The 25,413-nt window shown below is 37.0% G+C and overlaps 1 protein-coding gene across 1 annotated transcript in view; it reads left to right on the top strand.

Moving 5' to 3' along the window:
• The window catches only part of mtrr (5-methyltetrahydrofolate-homocysteine methyltransferase reductase), a 29,435-nt gene extending 4,482 nt beyond the window's left edge, over window positions 1-24,953 (top strand). The window contains exons 10-15 of the mRNA XM_055183074.2: window positions 3,959-4,001; window positions 4,483-4,669; window positions 6,288-6,406; window positions 15,828-15,920; window positions 20,927-21,115; window positions 24,548-24,953. Coding sequence (XP_055039049.2) covers window positions 3,959-4,001; window positions 4,483-4,669; window positions 6,288-6,406; window positions 15,828-15,920; window positions 20,927-21,115; window positions 24,548-24,692 — 776 coding nt within the window. The 3' untranslated portion in view covers window positions 24,693-24,953. The remainder of the gene's footprint in view (window positions 1-3,958; window positions 4,002-4,482; window positions 4,670-6,287; window positions 6,407-15,827; window positions 15,921-20,926; window positions 21,116-24,547) is intronic.
• Window positions 24,954-25,413: the final 460 nt, after the last annotated feature.

The following is a 25,413-nucleotide window of genomic DNA, read 5'->3' as shown; positions in this document are numbered from 1 at the left end:
TAAAATTATTACTGAATTGCAAAAATGTATTTGTTATTATTAAAGGCGGGTGCACAATCTTTGAAAGCCAATGTTGACATTTAAAATCACCTAAACAAACACGCCCCTACCCTAATAGAATCTGGACCTTCTTTTGATAGACCCGCCCCACACATACGCAACAATGTCGGTTAGTAGACACACCCCTTACTGCTGATTGCCTACAAGTATGATTTGGTACTCGGCCCGACTTCCTTTTCCAAAGTGTTTTTCAAAAATCGCACACCCCTCCTTTAAAAAAAACAAAAACGAAAAACTTTGTGTTCACCCAAAAACGAAAATTCTATCATTATTTACTAATTCTCAAGTTGTTCCAATCCTGTATTAAATGTCTTTGTTTTGCTGAACACCAAGGAAGATATTTGTAATCAAGCAGGAAGCAAAAGCACCATTGACTGCAATAGTAGAAAAATATAATGGAAGTCAAAAATGCTCAAAAACTGTTTGGTTTCAAAATGACTTCATCATTCAGGTTAGTAACAACATGATGGTTAGTAAATAATGACAGAATTTTCATTTTTGGGCAACCTATCCCTTTTTTAGAGAATTCTTTGTGGTGTAGTACCAGCATTTACCAGCAGGGGACCCCACTTACCATCAAATCTTTTTCTCTTTTGCTTTGCACAGTAATGTGTCTAAAGTTTGGAAGTGTTTATAGTACTGCCATCACTAGGTGGCAGTAACACAACATCAGATCACATGTCCATCTCCAGCTTTATTTCATTACAAAATAATACTGCACGTGGATATTGAATCATAATCTATATCAAATTAGACTCTTACAATACAGTACAATGCAGACAATTCAGATATATTGACACTTTGGCAGGGTAAATTAATCGTATTTGGTTGGTAGGTATCCTTGACATTGAGTTTTCCAAAAAAGAGTATGTTAAGGATATTTTTTGTCCTACAAGCCTCAGCTGCGAAATGTAAAATTGTCCCTCAGTTTCTTTTCCTAGGGTGAAAGAAATGCTGTCTCACTTATTTTGAGGAACAGCTGGTATAGCTTGAAATTATTAATGCATCAGATACTGCAAGGTAATCATAATCCGATGACCCAAGCTGATTTATTCTGCCCCTCAATGATTGTTATATTAAATGCGTATACTAAAGTTTTAAACATGCAAATATAACTGCTTCTTTAGCGAATTAAGGATTAACATGGCGATCTTCCACGCTGCAAATCGACAGAGATATGCTGCCTCAGCGGAGTTTGACAGCACATTCATTTTATTCATAAAAGTCGCTCTGCGCTGGTGTGTTCTTCTGACAGTAAGGTCATTGCAATCAGTCAAAGAATTACATCCTCAGACTTTCTTAGAAAGTACTTTCTAGATACCGAAGAACAAGCATTTTTGCCATCAATACCCTATTGGCGCTTTAATGCATTTGTTTGAGCTGAAGAGCAGATTTAATTGCAGCAGCTGCTCATTATATCAAATGTATGATTGTAATTAATTGATACCATTGAGGACCTTCAGCGTCCACATATGGTGTGTTTGAAATAGATTCATCATTGTAGAGATGGTAGGGCTTGGCAGTCGTTGACTGATAAAGGTGAATTGTGAACAATTTATTTGCGCTTGAAGAAACGTGACCGGGGACTCTCAAGCTCCAGAAAAAAGCACAAAGCACCAAATAACGCGTCCATATGTTTTATGTGATACCAAAAAGCATTTTGAACATTAATCAAAACATGAAAAATTATTACTTCGTTCTTAAAGGTATAGACGGTTTCAGCTGCAACAACATAAACAAATGGCTTTTGTGGACTTAACACAACTTCCTGTAAACTTTCTCATAGAATCAATAACAACGGAGTAATTTTACAGTACTTTATTTTTGATAACAAGTGCAATAAATGGCAAGTAAATTACCTTCGTTCATATATCATATCTAACGCATATCAATATTACACTGAGTTAACATTACTTAATGTATGCAATGTTAGCTACAGGTCCTTGAATTCTTGCCTGGCTTCCAAACCTCACCGCACAGTTGTGATCCATGCCCCTCGTCTTTAGCAAATCAAAACATTTTATTTTCAACAAAGTTTTGCATCAAAGATCTGGTTAGCCACTAGCCAGGCCAATAAATAAATAAATACAGAGTTGAGGTTCACTTCGGTTCAGGTGCATAACCGCGACACCGCAAATGTGTCCAATGAAACTGTTTATAGTTAACAGAAAAATTTTAATTCTTTCATTGTGTACTCACTTTCAAGTTGTTCCAAACTTGTATACATTTCTTTGTTTTGCTAAACACAAAGAAATTTTGAAGAATGTTTATAACCAAAATGTTTATAACCAAGCAGATCTGGGGCACCATTGACTTCCATAGTATGAAAAAAATAATACTATGGAAGTCAATGGTGCCCCAGATCTGTTTGGTTATTAAAATTTTTCATAATGATCTGATATGTGTTCAACAAAACACAGACATTTATACAGGTTTGAAACAACTTAAGTGTGAGTAAACGGTGACAGAATTTTCATTTTTCGGTGAGCTATCCTTTTAAAGGAAACCACCACAATTTTTCGATATTTTACTATGTTCTTACCTCAACTTAGTCAAATGAATACATACCTATCTTTTTTCAATGCGTGCACTTAATTTTTGTACAGCGCGTCGTGAATGTGTTAGCATTTAGCCTAGCCCCATTCATTCCTTAGGATCCAAACAGGGATGAATTTAGAAGCCACCAAACGCTTTCATGTTTTCCTGATTTTAAAGTTACATAAGTAGCTACACAAGTAAGTATTGTGGCACAAAATAAAACGTGGCAATTTTTTAAGTGGATAAAAATTAGGACTATATTGTATGGAGGAAGAGCACTTAGTTTGCAGCACTTCGACCTCGGGCCCAGTAATATTGACGGAAGTTTAAGATGGGGAGTAGCCACGTTTTATTTTGTGCCAACTCATGTAATGCTGCATTCACACCAGCCGCGATAGAGGCGTGAAGCGCGAGTGATTTCAATGTTAAGTCAATGTGAAGACGCGTTGACGCCCCTCTGGAGGTCTCGTGGCACGAATAAGAAGTTTAGCGCTGCACGGTACACACAATTCCGCCTCATTCGCGCGTCTAGTTCAAAGTTCACATTTTCAACTTGCACGTTAGCCGCAGCAAAGCTCAATTCGCACCATTCGCGCAAACTACACACGAGAATGGCGCGAATTGAGCGTTGCTGCAGCTAACGTGCGAGTTGAAAAATGTGAACTTTGGTGGAAAAACGTGCCGCGTTAACCAATCAGGAGCTTGCTCTAGTAGTGAGGTGATTACTGGATGCGAGCGGAGTCGCATAAGCCCCTCCCATGACAGGAATTTCCGCGTGAATGTTTCGATGACTATAATTTCATGCGCGAATGAAACGAGTAAACTCAACATGTTCAAGCAGCAAACTAGACGTGGTAGACGCGAATTTGACGCCTCAAACGCAGCTGGTGTGAATCCACGGTAACAGTCTTTATAAAGGGAAAATATGAAAGTGGTTGGTGGCTTCTAAATTCATCCTTGTTTGGATCCTAAGGAATGAATGGGGCTAGGCTAAATGCTAACACATTTACGAAGTGCTGTACAAAGATTAAGTGCACGCATTGAAAAAAGATAGGGATGTATTACTTCGTCTAAGTTGAGGTAAGGACATAGTAAAATATAGAAAAATGGTGGTGTTTTCCTTTAAGGACCAAGCAATGTCAAGGTGTACTCTCCCTTTAACATTAAGGCTGCCCTTCAAACAGTTAAAATGAAACGTTGTGTTAGGTATTGAGCTATTCTAAATTGGCCTTTGCTTGCTCTGTAGTTTTAGGTGGCATTACGAGAGAGGGCACGCTAAAAGAGACAAAGAAGACACAGTTGAATAGACTCGAGGTCACAATGACATTTTATCTCTGATCTCTCCTCTACTTCATTACAGAGCACTTACCAAAGCTTCAGTCCAGAGCCTATTCGGCTGCCAGGTAAGAAGACCTTGTTTGAAACACCTGTGTTTTATATTTGGAGTTAAAAATGAAAGCAAGAGACATTTCCAGGTTTTAGGTCATTATTTCTGTCTCCATCCTCCTTTGATGTTGCAAAGCCCATTACAGGCAGAGATGAATTTGCCGTGTTATCCTGATGAGGCTTCATTTGTTGTGATCAAAGTCAAAGATTGGACGTGCCTTTTCAAACCGCTTTTATTTGTTTTCTGCCCGTCTCCTTTGGCGAGTAAGTGATCTAGCGTCTGGACTAATGTCTGACGCTGAATGTGTTGACGCTCGTCGAATTTTCGAATACACAGATGCATTAGGGCTCTGAAATATTAAAGTCCGGTCAGCAGGGGTCCCCAGGGGCCAGACGCAGGCAGGCCATTAGTTGAAAGCTAATGAGGTCCAAAAGCATGCTCATGTACAGGGCCGGCTCAGGATTGTTAGCACTTAAGGTTTTTGTCTCGTTTCTCAGCTCTAGCCTTCAGCATCCTGGGAAAGTTCATTTCGTGTTCAATGTTGTGGAGTTCCCCGCGTGTCCAGAGCATTCAGCGAGGACGGGGTTGTGCACGGGCTGGCTGGCTGATCGTGTCTCTTCAATCTTGGCTCCCACTGGGACGCTACCAGCTTCAGAGTGTCTTGACACTTCCGCCCCACCGAAGGTTAGCACCCGTAGGCATTACGCATTAACAGTCCTGTACACCTTAAAATGAGCTTTTCGGGCTCCCCGGAGGTTTGGTTTAAATCGGGTTGTTTGTTTGAGGTAAAAGGAGAAATAAGCTCTGGAGCAGGTGCACTAGAATTAAAGCTATTGGTATCTACTAAAAATCTACTAAAATGTATGGTATTGGGTTTGTTATACTGCAATTATACTTTCTTACTTAGTATGTTTGTCTTGTTTTCAGTAGAAATATCTAGAATTCTCTAATCAAGATGTATTTTCTTGATGAGCAAATTACCTAAGAAAATAAGTCAAGTTTTTAGACAAAACATATAAAATTTAAGCGAATTTGGACTTAAAACGAGCAATAAAATCTGCCAATGGAATAAGACATTTTTTGCTAAATTTTTCTTGTATTAAGTAAATTTAAGAACAAATTTCTTTTGCTTGTTTTAAGCACAAATTTGCTTAAATTTCATATGTTTTGTCTAAAAAATTGATTTATTTTCTTAGGTCATTTGCTCATCAAGAAAATACATCTTGATTAAAAAAAACAAGACAAAAAACTAAGAAAGTCATTTTTTCATTGTATACACTGCAAAAAAATATTTTCAAGAAAACATTTTCTTAGTATTTTTGTCTTCTTTTCAGTAAAAATATCAAGAAATTCTTAAATTAAGATGCTTTTTCTTGATCAGCAAAACAACCCAAGAAAATAAGTCTAGTTTTTAGACGAAAAATATCAAATTTAAGTGAATTTGTGCTTAAAACAAGCAAAAAAATCTGCCAATGGGGTAAGCAAATTTTTCTATCTTTTTTCTTGAATGTAGTGTTTAAGGAAAATGTTCAAGATTTTTTTGCACAAATTCACTTAAATTTGATATTTTTGGTTTAAAACTAGATTTATTTTCTTGGGCCGTTGTGCTCATCAAGAGAAAGCAACTTAATTTAAGAATTTTTAGATATTTTTACTGAAAACAAGACAAAAATAGTACGAATTATTTTCTTGACAATTTCATAGAGCAAGCAAAAAAATCTGCGAATGGGGTAAGCAAATTTTTCTTGAATTTTTCTTGGATGAAAAAGGTGCAATTTTTTTTTCTTGAAAATCATTTTTTGCAGTGTAACTACATACAGTATTGTTCAAAAGTCTTAGGCTACCACCAGCTTTGTTGTTTTAGCAAAGATACAAACAGAAAATATAGGAAATAAGTACACAACATGTGAAAAAAAATTTTCAAAACAAAATGGTTTCTTTAGGTAAAAGTCAGTATTTAGTGTGACCTCTCTTGGCACATTTTGAACAATTTTTAGGAGACTGAAGTTATTAGATAAGAATTAGAAATTTTGGTTTTCATTTAATTTAGGTTTTAGAGGTCCTGCAGGTGACACTTACAATTTTAGTCAGTTTTTTTTATTCTGCATACAAATTTTCTGTTATTTCAGGTAGTATTTTAATAAAGAGAGTCACTATACAAATGCAAAAGCCACTCATCTAATGGTGACATGGTGGCCTTAGACTTTTGCACAGTACTGCAGATGTCATAAGTTTGGCATTACAGGTACTTTAGTAATCCCATCACCGCTTAGAATTGATTGCCTCTAAATGTCATGTGCAGGTATACGTGAGACCTCGTCCCAGCAGTACCTTTCATTTGCCTGCTGACCCCTCTGTTCCCATAGTGATGGTGGGCCCTGGGACAGGAGTTGCCCCCTTTATTGGCTTTCTGCAGCAAAGGTATATTTAGAAGTTGCATTACTTTGTTTCTTATAGTCTTTACATTTGTGCTGAAACTGGATTATATTCGTTCTGAGATTTTGATCACTTTATATTGTATGTCGTGGTCTGCTATTGTCTTCTAGACACTGGCATTTGCTGTCATTGTTGCACTTTTTGTATTAATATAAACATTAAAGCAACACTCCACTTTTTCAAAAAAAAAAATGCTCATTTTCCAGCTCCCCTAAAGTTAAACATTTGATTCTTACCGTTTTGGAATCCATTCAGCTGATCTCCGGATCTGGCGCTAGCACTTTTAACATAGCTTAGCACAATCCATTGAATCTGATTAGACCATTAAAAAATAACCGAAGAGGAGTTTTGATATTTTTCCTATTTAAAACTCGACTCTTCTGTAGTTACATTGTGTAATAAGACCGACTGAAAATTAAAAGTTGTGATTTTCTAGGCAGATATGGCTAGGAACTATACTCTCATTCTGGCATAATAATCAAGGACTTTGCTGCTGTAACATGGCAGCAGCGGGCACAATGATATTACGCAGCGCCTAAAAATAGTCCCCTGCTATTGAAAGTTACTAATGGGACTATTTTCGGATGCTACGTAATATCATTGCGCCTCCTGCAGCCATGTTACAGCAGCAAAGTCCTTGATTATTACGGCAGAATGAGAATATAGTCCTAGCCATATCTGCATAATTTTCTGTCAGTCTTAGTACACGATGTAACTACAGAAGAGTCAAGTTTTAAATAGGAAAAATATTGAAACTCTTTGGTTATGTGAGTGTGATGCTAATTGGTCTCATCGGATTCAATGGATTGTGCTAAGCTATGCTAAAAGTGATAGCGCCAGACCCGGAGATTACCTGAATGGATTCCAAAACGGTAAAAATCAAATGTTTAACTCTAGGGGGGCTGGAAAATGAGCATTTTTTTTACAAAAAAATGGAGTGTCCCTTTAACATTAATATTTTTATGAACAGTTTTCAGAGTTGAAGATATGAGAAGCTCAGATGTAAAAACCTGTATATATTACAAGCTCTCGGCATGTACTATACGTTCATAAAATACTTCTGCTTAAAATCTGCTAAATCCCGGCCTCACGTCATTCAGAAATACAGGTTTGTTGACAGAATCCATTAAGGGACTGATAAAAATGCTCATTTACAATAAAACATGTCAGATGCACTTAGAAGGTTTTGCATCTCAACTCTTCATATGTTAAAAGCCTTTAACTCTTTCCCCGCCAGCGTTTAAAAAAAGTTTTCATTTTTTATGATTTACACAAAAGTTTAATGCCTTCCAGAAAATATTCTTCTTTAAATATATAAACATACAATATATTAAATGTAAGAACAGATCCTCTACTTTGAAACAACAACAACCCAAAAAAATTTCATCCTATTTTTATTTTTATTTGTTCTCTTTTATCACCTCTGAAATATGGGTAAGCTGAGATAATTGCGTTTTTGTGAAGGACTTATGATAGAGATCAGATGCAGAGCGATTATCAAAACATACAAAGAACTGTTCGCCCTAAGGGAATACTTCCAGATTTTATAAGTTGGATATGAGGCCACCTGGTGGATAATAGCGGAAATACTGTTTGCCGGAAAATCTCGTCATTGGCAGGGAAGCGTTTTCCCTTAATTGACGAGTCAATGTTGGGGAAAGAGTTAAAGAGTTTTTGTCAGAGCCCTTTTTATTTTTTACAACAGACATATATATGGGTAAAAAAAATATTGGTTATCAGTCTACTACTTGATCTGTTATAATCGGCATTGCCCTGAAAAACACATATCGACCAACTCCTACATCTGATGTCCATATTATGCCCAATATCAATGAACAACAAACAAAGAACCAAATGCACCCATCAATACCAAAACTATAATCGTTATTTGCACAACTGCACCACACTCCAAAGAACATTAAGTCTCAATGATGTTTTAAAAAACAGAAGGAAAGTTTATTGATGCTCATGTGTAAAAGTACCACAAAAACACCTCCAAAGCAATAAAGATACATCTCAAAAAGAGAAAGTGTAAATGTGCTATTGACCTGCTACCTCCCACATGATCTGTAAAGTCTAACAGTGTCTCTAAAGACCCTGGTGCTAAAATGAAGAAGGGCATAAATTCGGTAGCTGGCTGTAAAGGTGTCTCACGGCAGCCTGTCATCGCAAAGTGTGTGATTTATTCTCCGTGCCGAGGGCCTATGAAGAGTGACACACCAAGACTACATATGAATGAAGGCGTCTGGTTTGGTGCAGGGTTGGTGTGTGTGTGTGTGTGTACAAATAGTAAGTGATACAAGGGCCACAGGTAATCACAGGGGCTAGGGGTCCTCGCCAAATACGATTGATAAATGTCTCCGATGTGTCTGGGATGCGGTGAGGGTGTGGAAACGGTGGGATGAGACATTAATGATAAATGACAAAAGTTGTCCTCGCGTACCACATCGTCTTTTACAGCGCCAAGGTCGTGGCAAACATCCGTGAATGTTTGGTTTGACTTCGGGCCGTTGATCGATAATAGATTTGTTTTGTTAGATTTTCTTCAAATGTTTTTGTGCGTATCGAAGAAGTACATTACCTCCGGTACCTCTAAATTCATGTTCAGTATCTGTCAAAACAATGAAACATAGAAAATCAGTAAGACAAAGTTTAGTACTGTCACAGTCATTTAACCTCTGCTAACTCTGATGACAGTAATTTTACACATTTCTGTTCTCCGGTACTAAAGCCGTCCTTTGCAACTTGTAAGAAAACTATCATCCAAATTGTGAAGGAAACAGAAATGCTAATGGATTATGTCACATTATCTCACCAAATTAAAATAACCGTGTTTCTCGGAAGATTTGAACAGAACATGAGATTTCTTTAAAAACAGCCACCCCTGTTGCCAGCCTTCAATTAAAGATAACCATCACCGTTCTGTCAGCAGGACATTGTTTGTGTCACAAAGCTCAGCGTTTCCTCTTTAGGAACAAACAGCATGGGATGCTTCGATTTCCTCATCTGTAAATCAATGGCAGGAGGAAATGCATTGTGTTGTGTGGAAAGTGAGTGACTGGGAAGAATCTGATGAAAGGTCAAAGCCAATTAAACCGTTTGCAGGCTGCCACCATGAGCTTGACTTGAAACTTCATGACTATACAATTACTTGAACAAAATTAAGATAAAAGACACATTTTTGGATTTTTTTTTAAGGAAAGTTAAGCATCCCTGTTAATATTGATTATACTTAAAGGCTGATTTATATTTTTGTGTCTGACCTATGCAGTAGCCTCTATGCCGTAGGCTGCAGGTCACGTGCGTCGTTGTTTGCGTCGACATGCAATTACACATGCAGACCGCTAGTAGGCAGTGTCCTTGGGCATGTAACTGGTGTACCCTACAGTATCAGTGCAAAAGCCGAAAAAGAAGCAGCTTGTTGTGTACGTTTTAAGTGAAGAAGAAGCAGTGATGGCGGTAAATAGACTTCAACTTCTGTTCCAGCTTGAGTTGTTAAAGGAATAGTCAATTTTCTTAAAAGAAAAATCCAGATAATTTACTCACCACCATGTCATCCAAAATGTTGATGTCTTAATTTCTTCTGGACTGAACAAAGAATGTTTAAAAAAAATTTTTGCAGGATTTTTCTCATTTTAATGGACTTTAATGGACACCAACACTTAACACTTAACTCAACACGTAACAGTTTTTTCCAACGGAGTTTCAAATGACTCTAAACGATCCCAAACGAGGCATAAGGGTCTTATCTAGCGAAACGATTGTCATTTTTGACAAGAAAAATAAAAAATATGCAAAATATTTTGAGGTAAAACTTCACATATGTACTCTGGGGACACCAAAGATTTATTTGACATCTCAATCCCCCTTTAATACATTCAAAGCATACCGCTATTTGAGGGGAGGTCTGTAAAATATTAGTTTTTCTTGTGCGTGGTCAGTTCGACTACAGTAAGCTCACCATGTCCTTTACCATCACAATGCAGACCATATTCTCAAAGGAAAGTAGTAAAACTAAAAAGAGGTGCATTGTATTATCTACTTATTTATTAAAGTGAATGTTCAGGACGTTCCACTGACTCACTTTCATTACACATCTGAAAATGTACCAGCTGTACCTACAGCTCCTATTTTACTCCTAACTGCATGCTGTAATTTTTTTGTCGGGGGGTTTAGGATCTTACGTCCTCTGTTGCAGTTGATTTGTATTCAGGATGAGAGCTGGTCTGCATGGTGTTACAAAATGGATTCCAGGTTTTTCATATTGGTACTGGTCCCTCTGGGCAGCATAAAGCCCCACTAAAGCTAGTTTATTGAAGCCCATTTCCAGATTGGATATTGAACTCCCAGATGCTAATGGCCCTGCTGTGGACACTCTGTTTGTTGAAATGCCAAACCCAGTTGAGCTTTGCTTTGAGCGGGTGGGCGTGCCGCGTGACCAAAAGAATAATCTGAAACGCTAAAAACTAAATTTCCTGCAGAGCGGGACGGTGGGGATAAATAGATTTGACAGACTGTGTACTGTTATGATTATTATTTAAAATTCTTATCATGACAATAATAACTAAAAGCATTTCCCAAGCATTCTCTGTTTTTTTGTACCTGCTTATCAGTGACACGTAGTATTACAGGAAAAGGTAGGAGATAGATCAATTTTAGAAACCTAAATGGAAGAAATGGTACCACTCAGTATGCCGACTGAAGGAATGGAAGTCCTGCCTTTGTTAAAAGAGCCAATCACCTTGCTTTTATTTACTGTGCATGGGCATTAGCTGGATCAGCCTAAAAATTATTTTTAAGTATTTGAGGAACATTTCTGAGAAATCATAACATAATCTTTAAGGAAAACACCACCATTTTCAATATTTTACTATGTTCTTACCTAAACTTACCTATCTTTTTCTATGGGTGCACTTTTAATCTTTGTACAGCGCCTCGTGAATATGTTAGCATTTAGCCTAGCCCCATTCATTCCTTAGGATCCAAACAGGGATGAATTTAGAAGCCACCAAACACTTCCATGTTTTCCCTATTTAAAGACTGTAACATGAGTAGTTACACGAGAATTTTTTTTTGTTTGGAGCCATAGGAATGAATGGGGCTAGGCTAAATGCTAACACATTCAAGAATTGTTGTATAAAGATTAAAAGTGCACGCATTGAAAAAATATCGGTATGTATTAATTCATCTAAGTTGAGGTAAGAACATAGTAAAATATTGAAAAATGGTGGTGTTTTCCTTTGAAGGTGCAGTATGCAACTTTTAGAAGGATATCTAAACAGAAATGCAATATAATAGGCTATACATATATATATTTTTAGTTGTGTAAAGACCTTACATAATAAACTGTATTGTTTTTTTTTATTACCATAGAATGAGTGGTTTTTATCTACATACAGCGCAGGTTTACTTACATCGAAGTCATCATTTCCAGTCCTTCCAGAAAATTTTTTTTTTGTGATTGTTGTGGGCAAAAATCCTTGATCTTGCGGCATGTTTTCTTAAAAAATGCGATGGAATATGCAGGATATTTATTTATATTATAAATTAATATTATAAATTGCGGGAACTTGCAAAAATTGCGGGAACTTGCAAAAATTGCGGGAACTTGCAAAAATTGCGGGAACTTGCAAAAATTGCGGGACTTGTTTTCAGCTTTTGCAGCTTTTCAATGATGTTAACGTCACATAATCACGTCACTTCCTAAAGTTCCCATGGCAACAGGGGACATGGCTGCGCTTGTTTGAGGCAAATGTAACATTTTTCAACTTTCTGCTAAGATATATGTGAGATTTTCTACAAAATGCAGGGATTATAAAATCATGCAAGCCCTGCATATTTTGCGCACGGACATCTGCAATTTATGCTGCGAAAGTGCGGCGTATTTTGAAAAAATGCATCCCCCGCATAAATATGCTGATTATGCATTAAATCTTGCAATCCCATAATCACGGGAGACTGAATTTCATGCCGCCATGTTTCTACAGTAGCTGCGTTTCCATAACCTTTTAAATACCGCAAGTTGACATTGCGAATTGAAAATATGGCCAATGGCCAAATGGAAATTTCGCAAAAAACTCTCATATATTGCAAAAAGTTTTTACACTCACATGAGGTGGTTTGTGTTTTCCGCAAAACAGCAAGGGAAACAGTTTATTAGCATTTTCAGGTCACCTAATGCAAGTAAGTCACACAATTTTTCTGTGAAGATGTCGCGGTATGTACTAAAACCTCCCAGAAACACCCCAATACATGTCTGCTAAGTATAAGAGGCTTTCCTTTCCAATAATTTTTGGGCACACTCCTACATTAGCCTAGAAATCTAGACACACCCTAGCGGCCGCAAAATATATTTGCAGCCAGGATTTAGTCTAGGCACTCTCCATATACTTTAAGAGCTCCAAAAACCAAAATTGTGTCAGGCCAATCACATCATGTATTGCGTATGCGGGGCGGGCTTAACATAATGATGACAGAGTGGCAACGGTTCCCTGGCACTTGAAAACAAAGAAATATGATTGAAGACCAAAAGCACAACCTTTGCGCGGGAACTGCCGTATGCACGTTTCCAGCCCTGTACGCATGCTTTATAAATGAGACCCCAGGTTGTTTACTAATGTCACATAACTCATAAAACATTCAAATATCTTGAGTATGAAAAGATGGAAGATTAGTCATTAACATAATCTGTAAACAAATCATTAGTATTCTATCGCCTGGCTGTTGCTTAACATGCCGCTAAATTGAACATGAAGGCATCAAAATAACAACCGCGTCTTTGCTTTGCTTGCCATTTTTGCATCACATGTGACGAGTCGCCGAAGCAAGGCCATGAAATGATAGAGAACAGATTGTATACGTTTGAAGAGAAGCTTGTTTCGTTTTCCTGTGGTCATCGCATCTACAATGGAGCTCATTAGCATTGTAATCGCTACGAAACTGTACTTTTAGCAGATGGAAAGAGCATAGTGGATAAACCTCTGCTCACTGCAGCGAGTGATATCAACATGGTGGAGGACATCATGTCTTTTAAGGGGCTGTAAAGAACTTGTGTTAAGCTCTGCAAGTTTTAGACCTTCGATTCTGGACACTTCTTTTGGGGTAACTGAGATGAGTAAATCGGAGTGGATTTACTCGGGAAGATTTTTTTAAGTAACACATTAAGAGTCGAGATGTAGTCGTGTAGACATTCTGCTGAAGAATGTTTGTATTGTGTTTTTTTTTCTCTTATCTCTATAGAGAAGTCAGTCAACCCATAGCAGGTGCAGTGTGTAGATAGTGCCCAATGGCTGTATGTCACCTTACTGTAGGGAATTCTGGGAATGCTGCCAGATCTTTTGGAGGACTTGGTCTTAAAGTAAAGAGTATAACGCAATGTCAAATGATAATTTATAGTTTAATCAGCATTTGAATAAATTGGATCATTTATACTGTGGACCAAAAAAGTTTTTTGAAACTTTGGTCACACTTATAAATGCATGAAAGAGATTTCATTTTGTAACATAAGATATGGCATTTATATATGGAGCAAATTTTGTCATCAGAATAGTACCGTATTTTCCGGACTATAAGTCACACTTTTTTTAATAGTTTGGCGGGGACTGGAACTTATAGTCAGGTGCGACTTATACGCCAAAATTATTTCATGTAAACCAAGAGAAACCATTACTGTCTACAGCCGCGAGAGTCCACTCTATGCTGCTCCTATATTTATGTAATTCAATGGATTCAGTGATGTGGAATGACCTTTTGGGACCTTTTTGAACTTGATTTGGCTTGTCGTGTTAATTTAGCCTATTCAGCCTCCCAGGTATGCTCTGTATGGTATTGTGTATCGTGTACGTAACTGTTTATGTTACTTCAACATGTACGGAGACCTATTCAGCCTGCTGTTCTGTGTGTTATTTTTCAGTTGAATAACTTGCCTTTCCACATTAAATGTCTGTTCTTTGGCTTGGATTTTGTTAAATCATTTTCTAAATAAACGCGACGTATAGTCCAGTGCGACTTATATATGTTTTTTCCTCTTATAAACGCATTTTTGACTTATGCGACTTGTACTTCGGAGGGACTTATAGTCCAGAAAATACGGTATGCGTGCACTGTATGCACACTACCAGATTTTTGTAACTCTGCATGGGTCGTGCATGCACATACAGGAGAAGGTAGTATTAGGGCTGCACAATTAATCGAAAAAAATAAACTGGATTACAATTATGGGTGAAGCGATTACATAATCCCCAAAAGCCTCAAATACAGCTCTCCATTTGTGCTAATTTTTATGCATTTCGGCAGTATGTTTGGGCACCAAATACAATGGTGAATCGGAGAGTTTAAAATTAATGGGCCCTATTTTAACAATCTAAACACATGGTCTAAAGCACAAAGCGCAATGTCTAAATGGGCGTGTCCGAATCCACTTTTTCTAATTTAAGGACGGGAAAAATGGTTTGTGCGCCGAGCGCATGGTCGAAATGGTCCTTTTTTTAATGATTAATGGGAGTATTTTGGCCGTAACGTGCAATAAACCAATGAGAGTCTCAGCTCTCATTTTCTTTAGAAGCCAGTTGCGCTTGCGCTATGTCTAATCCCTATTTAGATGACGGACTTTGTAAACTGAAAAACTAAGCGGAGGAAGAAGATCCCCAGTTTAAGATTAATGTTAAATAGTTGTGTTTTTCACTTGTATTGAAATTGTAATTTTTTCATTAAAACCTTTAAAACCCGTTTTCTTTTATTCATGGAAGTAAAAAAGCAGGCTTTTAATTGTTTTGAATGTATGGCTATCCAATATCATCAAAAAAATAATAATTTACAAGTATGTAAGATTTTATAAACGGTTTATAAACGGGTATGTAAGATTTTATTTAAAGTTATAAAACATATCAAAACCTCAATGTAAAAGCTATTAATCGCCAATTATAATCAATTACAATATCAAGGTCAATAATCGTCAATTATGATTTTTTTATTTTGGTCATAATCGCGCAGCCCTGGAGTATGTAGCCCAGGAGAGGCTTAACATTTTATCGCAATGTGCGGACGAGTAAAAAAAACCTATGATTTGCAAGGGTGTGCATTCGACTCTGTGCGTACGTTCGCATACACGTAAAAAAATACACCAGGCTTTAAGTGCCGAAAAGTGTCCCAATACTTTATGTATCAAATTTTAACTTACATTAATACCATTTCATTGATTTACTTTGATTACTTGTTTACTATATTGTAATAGTCCTAGGCTGAGATACTTTGTTTATCTATACAGTATATCAAAATGATTTAAAAAGCTTTACATTTCTTTCATATGCTTCAGTGTGATTTAATTTTATTTTTCAGGTTCATGTTACACAGCTTCATTTTAAACCGAGATTATATTTAATACTTTAAAATGGTTTTGATCTAACAGAGAAAAGGAGCGTGAGGTCAACCAGGAAGTCACTTTTGGAGAGACGTGGCTCTTTTTTGGCTGTCGCTATAAAGAGAAAGACTTTCTTTTCAGGTATGTGTATTAGCCACACAAACAGACACATACAACACAGTGTGACCTGTAAGCTGATTATACATTAAATACATAAACTGAGAGCATTTTTTAAGAGTGTGTGCTAACCTAATGCTTGTGTATAAAAACACAAGAAAGCGCAATAAGAAAGGTTAATAAAGCTCAGCTCAGAATGCAGAGATATATCATGTAAATAATAAACAGTCACTACTGTAAACCCCTTTGCATGTTTACATAGAAAATCAATTCAGAAGTTTTGCAGTGGAACGGATAAACCACATTTGGCCCTTGGACTTCTGGATGATATCAGCCAGAGGCACCTGTTGCTTTGTCCTGGAGTACAATGATTAGAAAGCAATGAAATTAAAGTGCTCCCACTGAGAGTATGATATGAGACATTACATAAGATGATTGGGGTCTGGCTGTCCCATAGGGACACAGTCATAACTCACACACAAGGTCCAGAGTAATGACATTGGTGCTGGGATCTGTGAGTATTAAGTGTGTGTAAATGTGTGCGTGTTGTGACTAGGGGCGACGCACAACATTGAATCTTATTTTTATTAGCTCTTGTGTCAGTAGAGAGCCAAACGCTGGGATACAAAGTCAAGGTCCTGACATGCTGTTTAAATCTGTCTTTGCCTTTAGTGGTCACAAACATTAAAGGATTCCCTCAGGGCGCGAAATTAACTTCTCTGCCACATGCCGGTGTCAAGTGAACTGTGCAAATTTACCATCTGCAAATTTTTATTCCTGGCCATTTGCTTTAATTAAAATTTGCATTTTTATGATGATTTGATTTATTTAGCTGTTTTCCTTGCATGTTAGTGACAGACAGCACAGGTCTTTGGCATTGACAACATCATATAAACTAAGTCTCCAGCTCAAAGACATGTGGCATAGGAAATAAACTAGATTTTTTGTTTTCAACATTTTCATTGTATGAGGTTTATTTCTCATAATATATGTAGCCATATACCTGTTTGGTTCCTCCAAACTTTAAAGTCATGCTAGAAATTTTAACTGTAATGTAATACATGCACTATTAAATATAAAGGTGCTACATAGGGGTCTTCACAGTGAAGCCATTCACGGTAGAAGAACCATTTTTGTTTCCCTATTGTTCTTGAATGTTAAAGGATGAGTCAATTTTCTTAAAAAAAATCCAGATGTCATCCAAAATGTTGATGTCTTTCTTTGATCAGTCGAGAAGAAATTATGTATTTTGGGGAAAACATTTCAGGATTTTTCTCATTTTGATGGACTGTGATGGACCCCAACACTTAACAGTTTTAATGCAGTTTAAAATTGCAGTTTCAACGGCGCTTCAAAGGACTCTAAACAATCCCAAACGAGGCATAAGGGTCTTACCTAGTGAACATTTGTCATTTTTGGCAAGAAAAATAAAAAAATAGGCACTTTTAAACCACAACTTCTCGTCTATCTCTGTTCCTGTGATGCGCCAGCGCGAGCTTACGTAATTGCGTAATGCTGTCGAAAGGTCACATGTTACATATATGAAACCCTCATTCGAGGACCATTTTAAACAATAAACTGACACAAAGACATCAATTAGTATCATTCAACATACAACAACGTCGAAACGGTCCTCTTTCTCCACACTTGTAAACACTCTGGGGCATAGTTTCAGTACGTCATCCGTGACCTCTTGACGTGATGACGGATTATGTGAGGTCGCGCTGGCGCGCCACAGGACCGGAAGGCGAGAAGTTGTGGTTTAAAAGTGCATATTTTTTATTTTTCTTGCCAAAAATGACAATCGTTTCGCCAGACAAGACCCCCACGCCTCATCTGAGATCGTCCTTTGAAACGGCAATTTTAAATTGCATTAAAACTGTTAAGTGTTGGGGTCCATTAAAGTCCATTAAAATGAGAAAAATCCTGGAATGTTTTCCTCAAAAAAACATAATTTCTTCTCGACTGAACAAAGAAAGACATCAACATTTTGGATGACATGGAGGTGAGTAAATTATCTGCGTTTTTTTAAGAAAATGGACTAAATCTTTTATAGTTTTTTTTTTATAAAACCATATAGCCAAAAACGGTCATTTTAAAGGAAAACACCTGCGTTTTTCAATTTTTAGTGTTTTGTTTTATTTTGTGCCACCATACTTACTCATGTAACTACTCATGAAACAGTCTTTAAATAGGGAAAACATGGAAGTGTTTGGTTGCTTCATCCCTGTTTGGATCCTAAGGAATGAATGGGGCTAGGCTAAATGCTAACGCATTCACAACGCGCTGTAGAAAGATTAAGTTCCCAAAGATACGCATGTAGTAATTTGTCTAAGTTGAGGTAAGAACATAGTAAAATATTGAAAAACTGTGGTGCTTTCCTTTAAAAGAAGCATTTTTGGCTGTATGGTTTCATAAAAAAACTTTAACATTCTATAACAATAGAGAACCAAAAATGATTCTTCTTCGGCTTCACTGTGCAGACTCCTATGCAGCATCTTTATATAGTACATGTATTACATTACAGTTCCTCACAGAGTTATGGTTTACTAGCAATTCTCTGCATTGTATTGTCCAGTTTTTAATTTACATTTGGCAAGTGGTAGTTTTGCACCCAAGATTTTCCAATTCAAATCTGGCCTCTTCTACGTATTTGTTTACATTAGGTTTCCATTTATCACTTGTCTCTTCATTGATTAAGCCGATCAATGAAACCTGTTTTGTACTGTTTGGCATAACACCCTCACTGACGGCAAACTTCAACAAGCCAAGGCAACCGCAAATCTCAGATGACATCTGATCTGAGAAAGCTGCTAAACTTGGCTCGCAAAACTCAACACGCGTCAAAGTGAAATAGGATGGCTGTTAAGCTAGACTGCTAAAGAAAACAGAGCCTGCAATCATTTCTAATCAAGATAACACATGAGTGTTAAAAGTGTGAAATTACCCTTAATCAGTGCTGTTGAAATATACAACACTCCTATTAGGGGGGCCACCAATGAGTGTTTTTATGGGATGAAATTACATGAGGTTGGGAAAGAATAAGATGGGTGTGCTGTTGAAATCTTATAAATTGGACAAATGAACAGACAAGTTGGTTTTCTTTGTAAACATTCAATATCTGTGACCATGAGGGGCTTGCACAGCAGAGCTTGACTTCCAGAATTTACATACAAAAAAATAAACATTTGAGCCTGGTCCTATAAATGAAGCTGACTGGTAATGACAGCATATTGAATAATTTAAAAGCTGAATTATTGGCTTTGCTAAGTGTAATCGTGTGTTATTGTGGGCCAGCAATCATTCTGTTACATCGCTTAATATTAAAGGGACATTCCACTTTTTTGAAAATATGCTGATTTTCTAGCACCCCTAGAGTTAAACATTTGATTCTTTATCAAAACATTTGAAATCCATTCAGCTGATCTCCAGGTCTAGCACTTTTAGCATAGCTTAGCACAATCCATTGATCCTGACCAGACCACCAGCATCACGCCAAAAAACAACCAAAGTGTTTCGATAGTGGTATTACGCCCTGCCTTAAAAGAGTCCCCTTGGTTACTTTCTTTCAATGGCAGGGGACTATTTTCGGGGCAGTGCGTAATATCACTACGCCTGCTGCGCCATGTTACATCAGCAAAGTTTTTGATTATTACGCCAGAATGAGAGTATAGTTCCTAACCATATCTGCCTAGAAAATTGCAACTTTTAATTTTCTGTCGGACTTAGTACACGGAAAAATATTGAAACTCTTTGGTTATTTTTTAGCGCGATGCTAACGGTCTAATCAGATTCAATGGATTGTGCTAAGCTATGCTAAAAGTGCTAGCGCCAGACCCGGAGATCAGCTGAATGGATTCCCAAACTGTATGAATCAAATGTTTAACTCTAGGGGAGCTGTAAAATTAGCATTTTACAAAAAAAGTGGAATGTCCCTTTAAGGTATATCCAGTAACAGGACTACATTTAAAATAGTACAAGTCCAAAAAATAAAAAAATGAAATAGTCCAAATCATCAAAGGAAGATATTTTGAGAAATGTTTGTCCCACACCGATCAGAAGCTCCATTAATTTCCATAGTATTCTTTTTCCTACTATGGATGTCAATAGTGCAGATCGCTTTGGTTACCAGCATTCCTCAAAATATCCTTCATTTGTGTTCATCAGAACAAAGACATTCATACAGGTTTGTAACAACATAAGGGTGAGTAAATGATGACAGAATTGTCATTCTTTGGGTAAACTATCCTTTTATGGGACTGTTAGGGTATCTGCAGGCTTTGAGTAGGAAATGACCACTCATTTTTTTCGGAAAGTGTCTAGTCTTTAGTTTGAAGTGTTTCTACAAAAGACCTTTTGTTGGTTAAGGTAATTGGAAACTCTGTGTACGTGGTGATTAATTTTTCTAAGGTGTCAATAGTCCGTCGTCAGTGTGCAAACATTGGACTATCCATCTGTTTCAATTCCAATCTATCCACTTCCTTTTCTCTAGGGGCGTCAATGGAAATTTATAGCAGATGCCTAAAAAGTTGTGAGTTTTAGTGATTTTCTTTTTTTGCTTAAGGCATTTAATGAAAAAGACAACGTGGCTGGTTTTGGCAAAGGAGCGTTCTCTCTAAAAGCTCGATAACAGATAAGCAGTGCAATCGATTGCAAAAAGACGCTTGAACGTTGAGCTTGACCCTGTTCCGTTTTTCATTTTTGTTAAAGCAGGGCACAAACATCTGTTAAGATATTAAATAAGCTGAAACTACATTACGGTAGCAAGTCACAACAGCAGCCTTGAGGGTTTTATCACTTTTCTTGCCAGATGGATGAGAGCGATAAAAATTTGAGGTTTAAATAGAGCACACAATAATGAGATTCATTGTTACTTTATTGTGCCTAAAACCTGACAGAAGCTAATTTTACAATAGTTGAGGTTATGTTTCATCCGTCTGCTTATAGTTTAATAGTCACAAAAATGATCTTGGACTGATGTAATAAAGGACAAAATACTGTAATGTAATGCATTAATGCTTTGTTTTCAGAGAGGAGGTGGAGAGATTTGTGCAAAATGGAACCCTGAACCATCTGATCGTGTGCTTCTCCCGAGACAAAGAACCTGATGTAGGGGGAAATCTTAAGAGAGCGAGATATGTACAGCATAACTTGCTTCTTCATGCTAAAAGTGTTGCCAACATCCTCCTTAAAGACAAAGGCTATCTCTATGTTTGTGGGTAAGTACGAGCAACTCGTACTCAAGTTACAGTTTTGCAGTTTTTTTCCCCAGTGGTCTTGGATTGTAAGAGCAGATGCATGCTGTGGTTTCACACCAGAGTTGTTAATTTTTGTTTTGTTAGACTTGTTAGGTGTCGTACGAGTCTCGTGTCTATGATTCATCAGCGCATGTAATTCAAAAGAAGATTGTTTTTATAATTCAACATCTAAATATTGCAACTTTCTCCAACCTTGAGATGATTTGTATTTTTTAATAAAACCAAAAATGTGTAGGTGGAAAAATATTTTGAAAGTATTATACTTTATTTCACTACTAGGCTTATTAGAATTATGCACCTCTACATTTCTGCATAACCTGAAATATGTTTCTTCTGCTATGTATCGGTTGGAGTGTCCACTAGAGGCACTTTTTCAGTTTTGATGTGTGTTCATTCAAGGTTACACGGCAGGCAATATTGAACAGTAATGTTGTATATTCTTCAGCTCGTGCGACTGTTGTGAAAAAATGTTGTGATATCTTGTTTAAGGCCAAAGAATAGTCCAAAGTATGGTTTTACGCGTACGCGAGGGTCCGTGTACAGTGTGCATAATGCGATTTTCCTCATCGGAAAAGTGCACCAGATTTTTAAACCTTAAAGGATTAGTCCATTTTCTTAAAAAAATCCAGATAATTTACTCACCACCATGTCATCCAAAATGTTGAGGTCGCACTGGCGCATCACAGGACCGGACCTAGACGAGAAGTTGTGGTTTAAAAGTGCATATTTTTTATTTTTCTTGTCAAAAATGACAATCGTTTCGCTAGATAAGACCCTTATGCTTTGTTTGGGATCATTTATATTCCTTTGAAACTCCGTTGAAAAAAACTGTTACGTGTTGAGTTAAGTGTTAAGTGTTGATGTCCATTAAAGTCCATTAAAATGAGAAAAATCCTGCAATGTTTTCCTCCAAAAACATAATTTCTTCTCGACTGAACAAAGAAAGACAACATTTTGGATGAGATGTTGGTGAGTAAATTATCTGGATTTTTTTTAAGAAAATGGACTAATCCTTTAATGGTGCGTTCACACCAGATGCGGAAGAGGTGGCAAGCACGAGTAATTTATATGTTTAGTCAAGCAAAGACACGAATAGGCATCCTGTGGTGCGGTAAGTGCGTTCAGCACGAATTGTTGATTGTGAAGAGTTGAAAAATCTGAACTTTGGCGGATTTTCGTGTTGTGTTAACCAATCAGGAGCTTGCTCTAGCAGTGACATGATTACAGGAAGTGAGCAAAGGCAGAAAAACATAACAACAATCAAGGTCATTCATTATCGCTATACGAGACATTTTATACTTTTACAAGAATTAAAAGGATCTTGTTTGGAAGAAAGTGAGTAAGGAGGTCGAACAATCTGTTAAGTTTACTCATTATGAGCTATATATTGATGCGAATTTACGCATGAATGTCTTGAATGACTAGCGCGAATGAAGCGAGTGTTCAAGCGCCCAACTACGCGCGAATAGCGCGTTTTTGCCGGCTCTTCCGTGTCTGTTGTGAACGCACAGTAAGCATGCCGCATATCTGCGCACATATATCCATAAATAAGTACACTGTAAAAAATGGCCTTACATTTTTAAGTTTGGTCAATTTAAATTTAAACTGTCTTACCTAGTGAGGAGTTGCTATAAATTATAAAAAATATAAAGTTGAACTAACTTAAAGGGTCGTTCACATTATAACAATAACTATAACGTTAACTATAACAATAACTATATTAGCGTCCACATCACCGAACGATAACGATACATTTACGCTAATTCACTCACGCGCACGGCACTCGCGCAAATCACTTGCCTTTAATATTGCATATTTCCTGTAAAAAAAAAACTTTTGCAATTCTTTACATGTCACTGAATATGTTCAGCATATTTATGCTGTTCGTGTTGCATTCACACAGCGTGTAACCAGCTGATGTCCTTAACATGCTGCGTTTCGCCTAACTCGTAAACAGTGAATCTAATAGTTTGTGTAATCTCTTACCTTTTGGCGTACTTAATGTAGTAGAATAAAAAGCACTACGTAGTCAATTTCACAGCAACTGCATCAGCGCTGGACACCTGAGGTAATTTTATGTTAAAAGATCTTAGCAATGAGCTTTATTGTCATGCGCGTGCACTTGAAGTTAAAATAGATTTTATTGGATGTCAATGGTTTATCGTTTATCAGGTGGGGGAAAAAACGTACAGAAAGTTACCCCAACAATATCATTAATTGTATCTTTATCGTTATAGTTGTGGTGTGAACTCCGCTATTCTCTTTAATATATAACGATATTTAAAACTATATTTTTTATATTTTTCAGTCTATAAGCCGTGGTTGTTTTCATATCTTGGCTGGTGCTGCGTATTATAGTCAGGTGCGCCTTGTAAGTCAGTATGAATTAATTTTGACATTTATGAGGCAAGAGACAACATTACCGTCTGCAGCCGCGAGAGTCCGCTATATGCTGCTCCAGTATTTATGTAATTCAATGGATTCAGTAATATGGAATGACGAGTATGCGAACTTCGCGCTAGATGGCTTGTTCATTTAATTTAGACTATTCAACCTTCCAGGTAAGTTCTGTATGCTATGGTTTATCGTTTAAATAACTGATAATATAACTTTGACGTACAGACATCTATTTAGCCTGTCTGCTATTTTTTAGTTGAATAAATTGCTTTTCCAGATTAAATGTCTGTTTTTTCGGCTTGGATTTTGTGAAATAATTTTCTAAATAAACGCAACGTTTAGTCCTCTGCGAATTATATGTGTTATTTCGTCTTAATGACGCATTTTTGAATGATTATACCGGCTTATACTCCGGTGCGGCTTATAGTCCGGAAAATACGGTAATGTGAACGGCCCTTAAGTTAATTCAACTTTATTTTTATAATTTATAACAACTTATCACTAGTCAAGAAAGTTTAAATGAATTGTAAATTTAAATTGATCAAACGTAAAAATTTAAGTGAAACAAGGATTTTTTACAGTGTACAAACGGCACAAAATACTTCGCAAATACTGTTTCTGCTTTATAACTTTTAAAAATCCTGCGTCAAAACGGGACCGAAACCAAACACCTCTAGTGGATATTCCATCGAAAGATGCATTGATATTTCTGGAGAAATGCATTTTAGGTTATGCAGAAAAGTAGGTGTGTGAGCCTGGGTTGTTATTTCAGGTGCCCATTTTTTACTATCCAATTAAATATTAATAGATGAAATCCCACCCTACAATATTTCCTATGAATATTTAGTTTTGCCCAGATAAATGCATGCCAAATGCAATCAATGTTTAATATTTAAGAGAAATTACATACTCCACATAGCTTGCTGGACTTTATTGTTTTATCACTGAATTATGCAACGTTTTGCTCACCAGTAAAAAACCTCATTGATTCTGCAGGGATGCAAAGAACATGGCAAAGGATGTGAATGACACATTACTGGAGATCATAGGAAACGAGCTTCAACTCGATAAGCTGGAGACTATGAAGACGGTAGCAGGACTTCGTGAGGAGAAACGATATCTACAGGACATCTGGAGCTGAGAGAGCGAACCCTGGCATCTTATTCACAGACATAGATGAGCAAATGACTTCTCTGCCCTTCCAGTTCAAATGTGCACCACAGGTGTCATTGAGTGATAGGAGAACTCATTAACTGCCTTTCAACTGCCTTAACAAGTCCCAAGGGTATCCCTTTTTTATTTTTTCTGCATTATAGAGCATTATCTGACAGTAGAGTAAGATATGTTTGGTCGAAGCATTTTAACTGTGCCCTTTATCCAATTATTAAAGAAGAGACCCGCATCACTGTTTCATTCTTTAAGGAACGTTCCTGTAGAGTTTAGAAATAGCTCACAGGGGGAAAATACTGTAAAATATGCATAATTCATTCAGAGTTGGATAGGAGATGGTTTTACAGGTTAGAGCATGAGAAACCAACACATGACAGACTGGATGAGAAAACTGTCAGCATCTGCCAAACCATCAGAATCGTCAGCATCGACGTGTTTTTGAATTTTAACAGTTTTTAATAAGTGCGGATAGATTCAGAAACTCCTGCCTCACAAAAATACCTTTTACTTTTACATTTATCTTGGGTACCCGTGACAATAATGTTAGTTTGTGGTAAGTCGAGCGTTGCACCCCAGTACTTTGTCAGGCCTGTCAAGACAGAAAGTCATTTTAAGTAATTGTCTCTACACTATATCTGTACTTAAAGGGTTTAACAATAAAATGCATACCAAACAAAGCAAAGTGCTTTTAT

The sequence above is a fragment of the Misgurnus anguillicaudatus genome, chromosome 25 (genome assembly GCF_027580225.2).
Source record: "Misgurnus anguillicaudatus chromosome 25, ASM2758022v2, whole genome shotgun sequence".
In the NCBI taxonomy this organism is placed as follows: Eukaryota; Metazoa; Chordata; class Actinopteri; order Cypriniformes; family Cobitidae; genus Misgurnus; species Misgurnus anguillicaudatus.
Note: the sequence above shows the minus strand (reverse complement) of the source record. Positions and strands in the feature narration are given on the sequence as shown.